At 43.2% G+C, this 17,242-nt stretch overlaps 1 protein-coding gene across 2 annotated transcripts; it reads right to left on the bottom strand.

The window, feature by feature from the left end:
- Positions 1-11,748: 11,748 nt before the first annotated feature.
- Positions 11,749-15,474, bottom strand: LOC117533991 (zinc metalloproteinase nas-14-like). Of its 2 annotated transcripts, XM_034198023.1 has the most exons (11): positions 15,383-15,474; positions 15,250-15,303; positions 15,130-15,165; positions 14,993-15,043; positions 14,873-14,926; positions 14,746-14,792; positions 13,430-13,499; positions 13,230-13,344; positions 12,563-12,735; positions 12,210-12,291; positions 11,749-12,052 (listed from the first exon to the last, which is right to left on the bottom strand). In XM_034198023.1, exons 1-11 carry the CDS (start codon positions 15,435-15,437, stop codon positions 11,920-11,922), a joined length of 870 nt encoding a protein of 289 aa, XP_034053914.1. In that variant the 5' UTR covers positions 15,438-15,474; the 3' UTR covers positions 11,749-11,919. The 2 variants fall into 2 exon arrangements, with proteins under 2 accessions (XP_034053914.1, XP_034053915.1); XM_034198024.1 differs by lacking the exon at positions 15,130-15,165 and having other exon boundaries at positions 15,383-15,431.
- Between the last annotated feature and the right edge of the window lie 1,768 nt (positions 15,475-17,242).

The following is a 17,242-nucleotide window of genomic DNA, read 5'->3' as shown; positions in this document are numbered from 1 at the left end:
AAGCCAGTGAAGGGAGCGGAGGAGCGGAGTGGTGTGGGAGAATTTAGGAAGGTTGAAAACCAGATGAGCCGCTGCATTCTGGATGAGCTGCAGAGGTCGGATGGCACATGCAGGTAGACCAGCCAGGAGGGAGTTGCAGTAGTCTAGGCGTGAGATGACGAGAGCCTGGACCAGAACCTGAGTCGCTTTCTGAGTCAGCTGGGGACGTATCTTCCTGATGTTGTAAAGCGTGTATCTGCAGCAGCGGGTTGTAGCAGCGATGTTTGCAGTGAAGGACAGGTTGTTATCTAGGGTCACACCCAGATTCCTTGCAGTCTGAGTCGGGGAAACAACTGAGGTGCCGATGTTGATTGTCAGGTCAAGAGTTGGACAATCTTTTCCCGGGAGGAAGAGCAGCTCAGTCTTGTCAAGGTTGAGCTTGAGGTGGTGAGCAGACATCCACTGAGAGATGTCAGCTAGACAAGCAGAGATGCGTGCGACGACCTGGGTCTCTGAGCGGGGAAAGGACAGAATTAATTGGGTGTCGTCAGCGTAGCAGTGGTAAGAAAAACCATGCGGGCTAATGACTGATCCGAGCGAATTTGTGTACAAGGAGAAGAGGAGGGGACCAAGAACAGAGCCCTGAGGGACCCCCGTAGTTAATTGACAAGGGTCGGACTCAGACCCTCTCCAAGTCACCCTGTAGGTACGGTCTTTCAGGTATGAGGTGAGGAGGGAAAGTGCAGAGCCAGAAACTCCAAGTTTTTGGAGAGTGCGAAGGAGGATCTGATGATTCACCGTGTCGAATGCAGCAGACAGGTCCAACAGGATGTATGATCAGTATGACAGATGAACAGATCGCCACTGGGCTTTCAACTAAAGACACAGCCACGCAAAAACGGGTAGGCTACTGCCAGAGCCATATAATAGAAGAGTTACGACAACGGAAGTCCAAAAACGGTTATCGTCACGTGGTTCATGTAGAAGAGGATCGTTCCCCGGAAGTTCATGGCGGGCAATGTGAATGCATTGATAACAGGAGATAGAACTATTTTTGGTAATTATTAGTGAATAAAGGTTTTGATTAGCAATATTTATACAACAAATCGATATGTGTATGTATTTACATCAATATGTTTAAAAAAATAGAATTTGCTAATATTAAGTGATAATATTAGGATTAGTGTGAACAACTAGTTTACATGTTAGGCTAACAGTGCCTTGGTTAAAGAGCCTGTTGCTGTTTATTTATAGCATTGAATTCTTTAAAACCAATATTATCTTCTTAAACTCGTATGGTAGTCAGGAGCATCACTTTCTAATGTGTATTGATATATTTAGAGGGAGGGGATCTAAAGTAATGCTTTAAAATTCAGATTAGATTAATTGCTACAATTTTCTTAAATTCATGGTAGTTTCAGTAATCCCATGGTAATTGAGGACACAAGTTATCTAAATGACTAATGTCATCTTTATGGCTTTCAGAAAGGACAGGAGACCGACAGGTGACTATCAAAGGACTAGCAGCAGCAGCATGATGAGGATGATGTTAAATGTGTTGTTTTAGGAACATCCATTGCAAATACATGGAATTCAATAAACATTGAATAGCATATCATGCAGTTTGTCTGTGCCTTTTCCTCCGTGTTGTCCTGGTTTGCTGTGCTGCCTCCTAGTCGCCACCATGGTTTGCTGTGCTGCCTGGGGATGCTCAAATCGCTCCGAGAAAGGAGTACGAATGTACGGCTTCCCCACTGACACAGAGCGGAGGAAAAAATGTCTGGCTCAAGTCAGCAGGAGCAATTTCACAACCAACAGCAAAAACATATGTGATGTAATTATATACAAACACTGCATTTGCACTTTTTCACAAAACGAAAACCACACCATTGGGAAAGCTTAATGTTTTGTTTAATACAAAAAACAGGGAAAGGCTTGAAAAACACAGAGTTGAGACTCAGGGTGCAGGGTCTCAGTGCAGCTATTCAGCCTCCATTGAATCCCCCTCTGGTTCTTGTGCTGAAAGAGGGAGTAACAGACAGGAGAAAGGGTTATACACACCTATATAGCACACCTATTGGATGGGAAATTGCCTTGGGGAGATAAGGTATTTACTTATATAAAACACTAGTATTAAACTTACCTTGTGTTTTCACTCTCACGTAAGTCCCTCTCCCTTTGCCATCAATCCAAAATCAGCTAAACTGCAACATTATACAGACAGGTAATAATCAACATAATCACAAGGACACAATATGGCTCTGCTAAAAACACTCACTCTTACACGCACCAAAGTTATATTTATCTAATATTTAACTCCCTCCACCCCCGCATACAATCCCGTTTAGACAGGGTCGGCGTCATGGGGGGTCATTCGCGGGCCATGCCCCCCCAAATGAGTCACTGTGCGCCCCCAACGCAGGGTGGGCAAGCCTTGCCACTTTGCCGTTTAAAAACAAACAAACATATAAGTGAAAGCGTTTCCACTAAAGGTTTTTTGTGTGAAATACGTCAGAAATAAAGAATACAACATTTAAAACACAGCCTGAGCTGTGCTCACTGCTGCTCTCTGATTGGTGTGTTGCTTGACCAATGACCCCCGACCTTTGTTTTGTTATCATTACGTGGCTGTGTGTTCAGATGAAAGCCCGGTGGCGATCTGTTCATCTGTTACACTGATTATACAGTAAAGCCATCGAAAATAATATGATATACAGTACAGTACAAGTAGCCTACTTCTGGGTCTCTGTGTTTCATTCAAGCTCGGCTCTGTGTGTGTGTGTGGCACGAGCGCATTTTGTGAGTGCGCAAGTGGTAACGTGGAATGTTGATGTTAGCATGATCTGGTTAGCTAGCTATGCTAACGGATATAAAGAGCTGTTTCTACACCAAGGTGGAGGAGAGTCCTCTCCTGTCCGACTGAGAGGATCTTATAACGTCAGCTCAGTGAGGTAAGGACTCTCTCAGTGTTTAGATAGTTAACTTTAGTGTAGGTTATCTCAGTGGGTCTCAAATGGTTTGGTCACCATTTATGTAAACAAGTATTTGCGAGGAACACCTTTATATGATCATTATAGTTATTAAAGAATAAGAGAATAAATGAAAAACGGGTATGAAATACTATAGGACAGTAACACAAGAATACAGTTTAAAAGGGGAGTGATTAGTAAAATATCCATAAAGAAAAAGTAAATCTGTGTACAGTTCTGTTTCATATGGATGCTGAGAGATGTAGACTATCCATAGATCTCTTCATTTTGCTCTCAAAGTGCACCAGATTGATGCTTTTAACTTCAATATTTTAAAAATAATCTTCCCAGGGGAGCATGCCCCCAGACCCTCCTAGAGGACGTTAGGTCCACCCCCACCTAAAACATGTTCACATGGATAGGATACTAAATACATTTGCACACTTTTGTATGGTGGCCTATGTCCATATGTTTCTGTTTTGGTGGTCGTGCCACAACCGTGCATGTATGCACAAGTCATAGGTGCGCTATACAATAGCACTACACCCCTGCAATGTGTGTGAAAAACAATATACTTTAAAGTTTACAGCATGTTTTTTGAAGTTGCGTTGGTGTTTGTGTGTTGGTTGTTGACGGCAGTGTGTGCCCCCCCTTTGTAAATGATTTCCCCCCCATTCGATTTGTTCTAGAGCCGACCCTGCGTTTAGAAGCCCCTCTTCTCTAATTCAACAACGTTGGACCAAATAGACATTAAGAGAACGGAATTTACAATTAAAAGGCTGTTCAACGTGTGTTGCTAACTTGCTTCGGTATCCTAGCTTAATCTGTTATCTGTAAACGTTCCCTAAATCTACTAATTTAGGGATAATCCACTGACATCCTTTAATACACATGTTAATTTGAATCAGATGTACTGATAATATCCGCAATATAAATCTTTAAACTTCTTCTTACCTTTAAAAGTCCGTCACGAACGGTCTATTATGCTGCAACTCCACAGCTCTGCTAGCCTTGGAGCTAACTTCCGGGGAACGATTGAGAGGCTCCACGATCCGCCATTGCTGTAAAAAAGTGGTCCATTGGAGTGAACGGAGATGTCGTAACTCTTCTATTATATGGCTCTGGGTACTGCCATTTTTGGAAGTGGCGGAGTAGCGTTCTGGTGCTCTCCGTCAGAACTGCACCCCTGTCAGACGAGACATATACCACGTGATGACACGTTAGGCTCGTGTTGTGTTCAAGGACCCTGACCTTGGCCAGGAAAAACAGGCACTCCCTTGTTTAATTTTTTTGCGGTCCATCCATCTTCTCCCGCTTATCCGTGGTCGGGTCGCGGGGGTAGCAGTTCCAGCAGAGAGCCCCAAACTTTCTTTTCCCTGGCGACATCAACCAGCTCTGACTGGGGGATCCCAAGGCGCTCCCTGGCCAGCAAAGAGATATAATCCCTCCACCTGGTCCTAGGTCTACCCCTTGGTCTCTTCCCAGCTGGACGTGCCTGGAACACCTCCCTAGGGAGGCGCCCAGGTGGCATCCTAACTAGGTGCCCGAACCACCTCAACTGGCTCCTTTCGACGCGAAGGAGGAGCGGCTCAACTCCGAGTCCCTCCCTGATGACCGAACTTCTCACCTTATCCCTAAGGGAAACACCAGCCACCCTGCGGAGAAAACCCATCTCGGCCGCTTGTATCCGCGATCTCGTTCTTTCGGTCATGACCCATCCTTCATGACCATAGGTGAGGGTAGGAACGAAAATGGCCCGGTAGACAGAGAGCTTTGCCTTCTGGCTCAGCTCCCTTTTCGTCACAACGGTGCGGTAAAGCGACTGCAGTACCGCTCCCGCTGCTCCGATTCTCCGGCCCATCTCACGCTCCATTGTTCCCTCACTCGAGAACAAGACCCCGAGATACTTGAACTCCTTCACTTGGGGTAAGGACTCATTCCCTACTTGAAGTGGACAGTCCATCGGTTTCCTGCTGAGAACCATGGCCTCAGATTTGGAGGTGCTGATCCTCATCCCAGCCGCTTCACACTCGGTTGCGAACCGATCCAGTGAGTGCTGAAGGTCGCAGACCGATGAAGCCATTAGAACCACATCATCTGCAAAAAGCAGTGGTGCAATCCTTAGTCCACCGAACTGCAGACCCCCTCCCCCATGACTACGCCTCGAAATCCGATCCATGTATATTACAAACAGGATTGGTGACAAAGCGCAGCCCTGGCGGAGGCCAACCCTCACCGGAAATGGGTCCGACTTACTGCCGAGGACCCGGACACAGCTCTCGCTTTGGGAGTACAGAGATTGGATGGCCCTGAGTAGAGACCCCCTCACCCCATACTCCCGCAGCACCTCCCACAGTAACTCCCTGGGAACTCGGTCATACGCCTTCTCCAAGTCTACAAAACACATGTAGACCGGATAAGCGTACTCCCAGGCCCCCTCCAGGATCCTTGCGAGAGTAAAAAGCTGATCCGTCGTTCCACGACCAGGACGGAATCCGCATTGTTCCTCCTCAATCTGAGGTTCGACAATCGGCCTGACCCTCCTTTCGAGTACCTTAGAGTAAACTTTCCCGGGGAGGCTGAGTAGTGTGATGCCTCTGTAATTGGCACACACCCTCTGATCCCCCTTTTTAAAAAGGGGAACCACCACCCCGGTCTGCCACTCCTTCGGTACCGTTTCCGACTTCCACGCAACGTTGATGAGACGTGTCAACCATGACAGTCCCTCAACACCCAGAGCCTTCAGCATTTCCGGGCGGATCTCATCCACCCCCGGGGCTTTGCCACTGTGGAGTTGTTTGACGACCTCAGTGACCTCCCCCCGGGAGATTGGTGTTGATCCCCCGTCATACTCCAGCTCTGCCTCTAACATAGAGGGCGGAGTTGTCGGGTTTAGGAGTTCCTCAAAGTGTTCCTTCCAACGCCCTAACACTCCATCAGTTGAGGTCAACAACGTCCCATCCTTACTGTACAGAGCTTGGATGGTTCCCTGCTTCCCCCTCCTGAGGTGTCGGACAGTTTTCCAGAACAACTTTGGTGCCGCCCGAAAGTCCTTCTCTATGTCTTCTCCGAACTTCTCCCACATCCGCTGCTTTGCCTCGGCCACGGATGAGGCTGCTGCCCTTCGGGCCTGTCGGTACCTTGCAACTGCCTCGGGAGTCCCCCGGGATAACAAATCCCTGAAGGCCTCCTTCTTCAGTCGGACGGCTTCCCTGACCACCGGTGTCCACCAGGAGGTTCGAGGGTTACCGCCCCTTGAGGCACCTAGGACCTTGAGACCACAGCTCCCCGCCGCGGCTTCGGCAATAGAGGCTTTGAACACCGACCACTCTGGTTCAATGTCCCCAACCTCCACAGGAATGCCCGAAAAGCTCCACCGGAGGTGTGAGTTGAAGGCCTCCTGAACTTGGGCCTCCTCCAGACGTTCCCAGTTCACCCGAACTACACGTTTGGGCTTACCAGGTCTATCCAGAGGCTTCCCCCGCCACTCGACCCAACTCACCACCAGATGGTGATCAGTTGACAACTCCGCCCCTCTCTTTACCCGAGTGTCCAAAACATACGGCCTCAGGTCCGATGATACGATAACGAAATCGATCATGGACCTTCTGCCTAGGGTGCTCTGGTACCACGTACACTTATGAGCATCCTTATGTTCGAACATGGTGTTTGTTATGGCCAATCCATGACTAGCACAGAAGTCCAGTAACAAACCACCACTCCGGTTCAGATCAGGGGGGCCGTTCCTCCCAATCACGCCTATCCAAGTGTCTCCATCATTGCCCACATGTGCGTTGAAGTCTCCCAGCAAGATTAAAGAGTCCCCTTCAGGAGCCCCATACAGGACTCTTTCCAGGGTCTCCAAGAAGGCCGTATACTCTGAACTGCTGTTGGGTGCATAAGCACACACAACAGTCAGAGTTTTCCCCCCCATAACCCGCAGGCGTAGGGAGGCGACCCTCTCGTCCACTGGGGTAAACTCCAACAACGAAGCACCTAACCGGGGACTTGTGAGTATCCCCACACCCGCCCGGCGCCTCACACCTTGAGCAACTCCAGAGAAGAATAGAGTCCAACCCCTATCCAGAAGTAAGGTTCCAGAGCCGACGCTGTGAGTAGAGGTGAGCCCAACCAGATCCAACTGGTATCCTCACTTCTTGTGTCGTCTTTCATGAGGTCTTTTGAACCAATCTTAGTCTGGCCCCTTGCCTGAGACCAATTTGCCATGGGAGACCCTACCAGGAACACAAGGTTCCAGACAACACAGCCCCCATGTTCATCAGGGCACACAAACCTCTCTACCACGGTAAGGTGCTGGTTCTTCAGAAAGGTTTTTTTTGCGGTCTAGATTTCTTAAATGTTTCTTTTTTGCGTGAGTTTATAAATGACCTCAAGGGCCGTACCAAATGGACTCGCGGGCCGAATACGGCCCGGGGGCCGGAGGTTCCCCACCCCTGGTGTAGGTTAACAATTTGCAACAATATTTTTTACTCATCGTTTTTACATAACATATTTATTTTCTCTTACCTTCTTTGCAAATAACCTGGTATTTTCTGTTATTCATTACCTAAGTCACATGTGTCAAACTCAAGGCCCGGGGGCCAAATCAGGCCCGTGGTGGATTTAATTTCGGCCCGCAGGATAATTTCTAATTACTATTAGATCTGGCCCGCCGGTATATTGCACGCATACCTTCACTCCATCCTGAGGGTCTCCTCAGCTCAGAGCCTGAGCCCAAACATTGATGAACTTGCACCCAAGATGAGATGCCAAGTATCTGCTTGAACTAGCATCACAGAGCAGCACACTGAGCTGAATGGATGTTTTCTTCTGCCCTTTTTTTCCTTGTGACAACAGGGCATGTTTGGTTTTCTTTTTGAGGGAAATAGTTTTTTTGAAACTGTTGTTGGCCTGTGGAAAAATGTCATAAGAAAAGCTGCAGATAGAGATATTGAGACATTTAACATTTACGCTAGAATATGTAAAGCAGGATCTACATCAGGGGTGCCCAACCTTTTTTGAACCGAGAGCTATTTTAAAGTTGCCAGTCTGTCGAGATCTACCAGTCCAAATAGAGAGGCGTAGCCATTACTGACAGCCTACTACCAGGTAAATACACACTTCTACTTGTATAAAACTGACCTTTGTACGATTAATACTTAATAAAATCCTGCAGATCCTTTATCTTACCTCTTTCTAATCTACACACATACAAGTATTTAACTGAAGTCACACAACAGTGTTGTTGATACAGAGTTTATTCACACGTCACATACTACAGTGGGTAATGTTTTCAAGAAAAATTGAACAGTGCTGCCACATATGACACAGGACAAAAAGAAAAGACTCTGAACCCTTTCTTTGCCATTATATAAAAATAGTGTTGCTACAAAAGTATAAATTAGGCTTACTAATAAGACAACTCAGATCTGAAGCTACTCAGGAATCTGCTGCCAAAGTGCAATAAAAAAGACAAAATTAATAGAATCAAACCCTTTTTTGTTGCATTTTAGTAGATTATAAAAATAAATGCCTTTTAAAATAGGATGCAAGCAACACTAGTTTCTTAACCTGAATTGATAATAGACTATAATCAATTTAAGTTTGCATTCTTATACCATTTTGTACAATAATTATAATGAATAAGTTCAAACAAACTAAAACTTACAGCTGATTAATAACGGTATCTAACTTGAGTTTTTATTATATCAAAAACCTGTTGAAATTCTACTGTTATTTTTACTGTCCCAGAAAAGCGCGTCGGCAGCCTCCAGGAATGCTTCTTTCACAACTTCGCCGTCTTTGAAAGACTTCATGTGTTTCCAGGGCCGCCCCTCACTACAGGCCAATCACGCAGGCTGCATGGGGCCCCGCCCAGAGGGCCTCAGCTGCTGTGCGCAGTTCTCCGCTCAGTTCTCCGCGCACCCCAGGCTGACACGCGAGAGTGAGAGGTGACAAGGGGAGCACGTCTGTAACCCGACACCGTTGCAATGAATCGACATCTGACCAATCACGGCTTTGATACGGCCACTAGTGCAGGTGAAGAGATGTCGGTGAAAAGACAGTTTCAGTCCGGCGCAAGCTAGAGGGAAAAAAAAAAAAAACTTTAAGAAACTAGAGCATCACTCGAAGGTGGGTTATTGTATGAGTCAAATGTACAACTTGCGAATGTTGTATAAGTCAAATTGCCAATTGCCATATTAAAACATCAGCTGCAATTCACGACATGAAGAAGGCAGTCTCTGCATAGCATATAGGCTAATGGAGATGCAGTTATTTCCAGCATTCTTTATTTACCATTCATTCAAGTATGTGATGCCTTTTATCTGCTAATGTACAGGAGGAAGAGTGATACACTGTCTGTCTAGTTGGCTTACATAACAGTTAAAGTTTGCAGCCTAAAAAATATGGAGCATTTTTCCCCCTTATATTCATTTTTATGTCAATTTGCACATTTCATGGTGATGCTCAGCCTCTCCCCTTAACTCCTAACAGTCATCGTCATGGTGACGCTCAGCCTCTCCCCTTAACTCCTAACAGTCATCATCATGTCAACCACAACACAGAGAAATACTGATAGAAATGTGTGTGTAGTTGTTGATACATTGCTGACAGAGGGAACTACATTTGAATACAGATTTAAGAAATATCAGTTTTTGAGCATGTCATAAGCATGTTTTGTCTTGACTATACAACTATATTATAATAAAATAATATAGTATTTATATTATTGAATTGATTATGATTATTATTATTATTATTATTAGTAGAAGTTGTTTATTTGCATTAATTATATTTTAATCTTTTTGAGGCTAGTATTTGGCAGGAAATGCAGACGTATTCACCTGTAAACGCATACTGAACGACATACATGCACAACCATTTACCTCACTGCATAAAAAAGTGTTGACAATAATAATAAACAGAAATTATATTTGCAAAGTAGCCTACTTTGTTTCCAAAAAAAATGTGTTTCACTCCTGTCGGTTGGGGGGCGGGGCCTCATCTCACAATGTCGCTTAGGGCCCCAAGATGGCCAGGGGCGGCCCTGTGTGTTTCGCAAGAACGTGACTGACACGATAAGATGCTATGGTAGCAGCCTTGCTCTTGTTGTTGGGCCGGGTGAAAATGGACTGCTGTGCATTTAGCTGTCCTTTCAGACCCCTCCCCTTTTGGAGCGTAGGGCAGAATTAGGAGGGAATTCCGTCTCGTAGCGTTTGTGCACTGTTTTGAAATGCCGCTCCTAAATTACCCTTCTTCGATAAAGCTACGCTCGCATTGCAGATGAGTGTGTGTGCGGACTGTCACTCCTGTTGACACGGACAATGTTAGCGAACTAGTCCACCGACACATGGGGTCACGCCGGCCAATCACAAAGCTTTGATGCGTTCAAGTGCATTATTCTGGCACAGGAAGATTATGTTATAGAACATTAACGATAAAACAGAATATTGTTGTTCTATTTTTAGACACATCTCGCGATCGACTGGGAGGGGACCCCTGCTCTACATCATAGTCTATCGTTTCTGGCAGGTAAATGAAGTGATGGTATAAGAAGCTGTTAATGCAGGGGTTCCCAAACTTTTCAGCCCGCGACCCCGGGAATAACAGTGCTCGTGACTGGCGACCCCTGTCAACTGGGGGGGGTAGTGAATCTCGCGGGAATATCTCCGCAAGAAGAGTTAAAATGTCACTTTCGATTGCATGATATAGCCCAGCGCAACACCTTCGTCACACGTTGCCTGTTTGTACCATTTTCAGGCGATTTGTAATCCGTTCTAGAAAACTTTGTTTTTAGGATTTCAAGAAGCGTATAGAACAAACAATGGATGTATTTTATGAACAATTATCCAAGCTGGAAGTAGATTTATATGTTTTAGGAGTGAGAGATTATTATCTAGTAGGGGAGAAGGGGGTAAATTGAGCCAGTGGGTAAATTGAACCACCTCTGTAACCAGGCAACGCCTTATAGTTGTAATCAAGTGACTAGAAATTATGCAAGCTCCTCCCATTTCTCTAATATTTTCACTGCCCTTGATCATATATTAATTATCATTGCCATTGATAGGAGACATTCAGAACTATAGGTTTGTGTTTTCATTTTTACTGTGTCATTTCTCCTTGCTTAGAGATCAGCATAACTATCAAATGGCTCAACTTACCCCACTCTCCCCTATATGCATCCAATCCATGCATCATTTTTTTTTTTAAACTTAAAATAAAATGTGTTTTGTAGGCAGACCATGCAGGCCAGCCCGATGGTCACCAAGGTTCATGTTTTAATAGCATTTTTACAAAAAAAGCCCAGGCGAGCCCAACATGTGAAACAATGGCTTAAGTGTACAGTACACAGGCTGTGCTTTTAGCTCCTCCTACAACACACACGGTTGTCAGATACAATCAGAGCCTACTGTTAGCACTTCATTGTTTATTTGAATATATTGTGGCGATACCAACGAGGGTTAGAAAACTGTTTAAGGTACAACAAATGTTGGCATTTTAGCTCTGGATATTACTTACTTGGGTAAAAGAAAAAACATGAAGTGGCCTTTCCAGTAGTGACCCCCAATTTGCTTTCAATTAGATGAATTGATCACATTTTCTGAAAATATAAAAAAAAGTTTTCACAAGAAAGATGTTTTGATGTTTTTATTTCAGTGTCTTTCAAAGATGAATAAATTAAATACTTTCAAATTGTTACTTCTGATCACAGAGCGGTATATTAACCATTATAAAAATAAACAATATGCATTAGGGCTTGTAGGTATACGTTTTCAATAAAAGGAAAGAGCAAGCGGGGTAGGATTTTCAAAAACTTTATTAATCTCATGGTTAATGTCAGTTAACATCAGCGTGGCTCAGTGCGTCCTCATGTCTGAGTAAAGTTTGAATACTTTGCATGAACTGAAAACTGTACTTCAGTTTTGATTATGCATGCGTCTGTAATATATTTTGACAGTAGCGCAGTTGGTTAGTCGTCACCACAGTGGTAGAGTGAGTTCAGCCTCAGTACATCCAGATCACTGAGGTGTGACCTTTGACCTATCTGCACCCCGCTACTCTTCGACAACACCGTCGGACTGCCATCTTGACTGAAGTAATACCTGAAACAAAAGATCATTTACTAAATAGTTGTGTAGGATCATCACATACAGTTCTTCCCAAGTTAGAATTCATTCATCCTGTATTGGCATTATTATTCGTTTTTCTTTTTAAATGTGATGCAGGGGAAGAAATACACGAGGATGGGTTCAGACTTACTCTCCATAGTGCATGATGGAGTTGAGGTCATACGGCAGGTTCTGAGTGTCTCCTTGTTGCACCTCGAAGTTGCGCCGTTTCCCTTTTTAAAATCAGGAATTATTCATTACACCTTGATTTCTGCAGAACATGGAGTTGGTTTGTTCTAATCATCCTAAACTACAGCACCATTTTATGTTTTATTTCTGTGCCTTTAAGGATTTGTATCATCTAAAATAAAACATTAAAACCTTACAATGTACTTCTACATCGAATTGCCCCAAAAATACATATGCAGTTTAAAATATGCGAAATGGAAAACTATTCATTGTGTTTTCTTAATACAGGATAATGTCTCACAGCCAGGTGTTCACCTGGCATGATGTTGCTCCACTCCACAGAGATGTACTGGTCGCGGTCCCTGCGGTTGTGTTCGTGGTGCAGACCCAGAGCATGGATGATCTCATGGCAAACATTACCCACAGAGCACGAGGGGGCGGAGTACAGCCTCTGGGCTCCTCCTACACATCCAACGTAGGACGAACAGCTGCAGAGACAAGAAAAGGCATTTACTCTCCTACTTCTGGTAACATAAGGCCATGCAGAAAGACATTTTTTTAAACCAAATGTATCCACTTGTTGCTGCAGTATAGAGAGGCGAAGTGCCTCCCTTTCCGGGGGACCTCCATGGGACCTTATTTCTGAGAGTTATTTGCACCATTTTTACCCCAAGAAAATCTATCTTCCCAGTTATCATTGGAACTATACCCACTGGAGAAACTCCCTGAAATAAATACAAATAAATAACCTTCAGTCGAGGCTATTTATACGAGAGCAACACTTGTATTTTAACTTCTAATACTTAAAAAACAAAAGAGTTTGCCTTCATTTGCTGCCTTTTGTGAAAATAAAAATATATATTTAAGGTGTTCACAAGTGTTATATTACTACTAGATAGTTATGAGTGTAGACACGAATCAAAATACCTCTAGACAAGAGAGAAATAATAATAGTTTTGGGTTGAATAGTAACATCTCTCACCCTTTGCCATTGCGGAACTCGATGTAGTTCAGCTCTGTGGTGTGAGGCGTGAAGCGAATGCAGGTGACGTCTGAGATCATCTTGAAGGCAGCGTGGATGTCAAACGCTCGATCAGCTGTTGGAGTGAAAACATAACAGTTGCTAATCACTTGTTGCTAATGAGTCAAACATTAGAGCGGGTTAATAAAGAATCCACCCACTGAGTTCCTGACTGATGGTGTACGGCATGACGGCGTCCAACCACAGGTTCTGCACGGCATTCCTGTCCTCCTGAAAATATAAACAGCAACAACGGTTCGGTTTTATCACCACACTTTCAACACTTCCATGGATTTATAAATATAGTTGTTCATTGTCTTAATTGACCAGTTTTGAGCCCAATTTCCATCAACAATTGCAGAATTCTGCAGACTTAATTTTACAACTTAAAAGGTGGGGTTGTGGGTAAAGTCTTTAGTCTTATACATCCATGGGTAAAGTACGCAGTCGAAAAAAATCTGCCTCTTCCTTCAGACTTCCTCACAGAGCCCTTCCTCCAACACACACATGACCAATGAGGGCACGAGATGAGTTTGTGCACATGATTGGTCGTGCTTTTTACAGCGCTACGGCTTCCACAGATGACATTAGCATTTAATGTATTCATTGCTATCGGGATGTTAAGATCATTCCATGGAATATTCTTTCACACACACGGGTTTTGGGCCGAGGGCGACACCGTACTTCCGGTAACAACCATTTCACACGAGGTGCATACAGAATATCGTAGTCTATTCCTTAATCAATATAGTCAACTCTAAAATACCACATATATGCATTGGCATGATAATATTATTGTGACAAGTGGGGTATTCACCTGGTGTTTCCAGAAGATAGACGTAGATGCTGCCAAAATCGACCGAAGGCCACTTTTGAGGGTCGTAATTCCATACATTGTACATCCAACAACCACAGCTCTAGTTTACGCTGGTAACGACCTAAAGCACACCCCTCAAGTCCAGAGATGTAATCCGAAGACATGCAGCGATTTCTTCGGTCGTTAATTCAGAAAAAAAACCTAGTGCGCTCTGCCTGGTTACATTAGCTAGCTGTTTATATTAGCATCGCCAGGATTTTTGCACCTCCAGAAAAATGGCGTCTTTATAAAAAAATATATGGCGCGCGTTGCATTGTGGGTAGCTGTGACGTCACTGTGTGTGAAAGAATAACAAGTGTTTCTGAAGTGAATTACCTAGCCCACCTTTAAGGTCTTCCGGACTTAAAAAAAAGCATTATTATTATTTGTAATAATTCTAAGAAGTAGTCGGGGAGGGGAGTAGTGGTGGCAAAGGTAGAATTGGTATTAGTTTAAATATTTGTAGTTTAATGCATTAGTTTTATTAAGTTCCCCTTCAATGCTTTCCCTTAGTGTGCCGGCTCGCCCCTTGGTGCTCTTGTTTTGCAATAATAAAAACAGTTGGCCAGGAATGTCATTGCATCCTAAAGAAATGTGGGAAATAAAAGTTGTCCTTCTTACCGGGATCAAAATGTCTCCCTCATGGACAAACACGTCATCTTCAAGCCCTAGGACGTGATAAAACGAGTCACTGTACATTGCATCTATGAAATACTAGATTTGTTTTACACATGTATTCAAAGTTTACCTTCTAGAGTTTCTGAACTGGATCGCTGTGGCTCTAGCATTGAAACCAACACACCTAGAGAAATCTGAGGGTTAAATCTAATCATTTTAAAACACGACATTCAATATCTGATAAACGCACCTGTTGCAGGATGAGTCATATTCTGGGTGCCATTTAAGGGAATGACACTACCTGTACATTAAACATTCAGTGAAACATAGTTTAAAACAAATAGAGATAGAAACAGAATGTTCAGTTTCTATAAAATGACATTTTACCTTGTTTTTGCACATCTGACATCGTAGAAACATTGTCTACAAAAACAAGGAATTCCTCGTTAATAATTTGTATATTTGATCAAATGCTTTAAAAAAAACAATAATCAATTGAACACCAACCTGTTGCATGACTGGTATCCTCCTGTGTTACATTTATAGGGACACCACCAACGACTGCATGAAAAGAAAGAGTGAATAATCATTATTATTATTATTAGGCACAATTTGTACTTTTGAATGCTTACATTCTCACCTGAAAGCATGCAGATGAAGACCAGAAGCCACATAGTGCAACACAGTTTCAACATACTAACAAACTAGCGTCCTGACTGTCTCCTCAGCAGCTGTGATCACTTCACTGATTATAGGCTCTATATATAAGCATTCAGCCTGACCTGTAGAGGGCGCTGCAGTGGTTTAAAGGGGCTAACACAGTATGATATCTATTCATAATGTATTGATGTTATTTTTAGGCTTTTTCTTGACATATATTGCGCAATGGGGACTAATTATTAGGGTGTAGATCAGGGGTGGGGAACCTTTTTCCTCTCAAGGGGCCATTTCAATTTTTTCAACATCCTCCGAGGGCCGTACAAATCATTGAACTCAACATCTGCTTAAAAATACTAAAATCACCTCCCATTCATTTCGCCTTTCTTTCATGCTCTGCAAAGAAAAAGCAACCTCTTAATCCAGATATCTTACCATGACTCGCGTATGCATGCATGTGCATGGTTGTAGCAAAAACAGAAAGATATGGACACAAGATGTGTGCAAATGTATTTAGTATCCTATCCATGTGGACATTATTTAAGGGGGGGGGGGACCTAACCTCCTCTAGGGGGGTCCGGGGGGCATCCTCTCCCAGGAAGATTTTTTTTTTTAAATGTTGAAGTTAAAAGCATCAATCTGGTGCACTTTGAGAGCAACATTAAGAGATCTATGGATACATCTCTCAACATCCATATGAAACAGAACTGTAAGCAGATTTTATTTTTCTTTAAAAAAAAACTGTATTCTTGTTTATTAATAACAACTTTTTTTTACAGTCATATAGTATTTTATACCTGTTTACTTCATTCTCTTATTTTTTTATAACTATAATGATCATATAAAGATGTGCCTTTACCTCACTGGTTGTAGAAAAAGCTTCTTATATTCGTTAGCATAGCTAGCTAACCAGATGCTAATAACAACAAAGTTATTGACTGTATGATCAGTATGACAGATGAACAGATCGCCACTGGGCTTTCAACTAAAGACACAGCCACGCAAAAACTGCGGCATGTGTACGGCTCTTTATGGGCAGCGCCACATTCTATCTATATGGCGCTGCTTATGGGTAGGCTACTGCCAGAGCCATATAATAGAAGAGTTACGACAACGGAAGTCCAAAAACGGTTATCGTCACGTGGTTCATGTAGAAGAGGATCGTTCCCCGGAAGTTCATGGCGGGCAATGTGAATGCATTGATAACAGGAGATAGAACTATTTTTGGTAATTATTAGTGAATAAAGGTTTTGATTTGCAATATTTATACAACAAATCGATATGTGTATGTATTTACATCAATATGTTTAAAAAAATAGAATTTGCTAATATTAAGTGATAATATTAGGATTAGTGTGAACAACTAGTTTACATGTTAGGCTGACAGTGCCTTGGTTAAAGAGCCTGTTGCTGTTTATTTATAGCATTGAATTCTTTAAAACCAATATTATCTTCTTAAACTCGTATGGTAGTCAGGAGCATCACTTTCTAATGTTTATTGATATATTTAGAGGGAGGGGATCTAAAGTAATGCTTTAAAATTCAGATTAGATTAATGTCTACCATTTTCTTAAATTCATGGTAGTTTCAGTAATCCCATGGTAATTGAGGACACAAGTTATCTAAATGACTAATGTCATCTTTATGGCTTTCAGAAAGGACAGGAGACCGACATGTGACTATCAAAGGACTAGCAGCAGCAGCATGATGATGATGTTAAATGTGTTGTTTTAGGAACATCCATTGCAAATACATGGAATTCAATAAACATTGAATAGCATATCATGCAGTTTGTCTGTGCCTTTTCCTCCGTGTTGTCCTGGTTTGCTGTGCTGCCTCCTAG

Source organism: Gymnodraco acuticeps, unplaced genomic scaffold, assembly GCF_902827175.1.
Source record: "Gymnodraco acuticeps unplaced genomic scaffold, fGymAcu1.1, whole genome shotgun sequence".
Lineage (NCBI taxonomy): Eukaryota > Metazoa > Chordata > Actinopteri > Perciformes > Bathydraconidae > Gymnodraco > Gymnodraco acuticeps.
This window is presented reverse-complemented; position numbering and strand designations above follow the sequence as displayed.

Coding starts and splice junctions, on each gene's coding strand:
- LOC117533991 (XM_034198023.1), bottom strand. CDS start 15,437: ATGTTGAAACTGTGTTGCACTATGTGGCTTCTGGTCTTCATCTGCATG. Junction 14,793..14,872: donor CAGTTCAGAAACTCTAGAAG/GTAAACTTTGAA, acceptor ATCACGTCCTAG/GGCTTGAAGATGACGTGTTT. Junction 12,053..12,209: donor TCCATCATGCACTATGGAGA/GTAAGTCTGAAC, acceptor CTTTTGTTTCAG/GTATTACTTCAGTCAAGATG.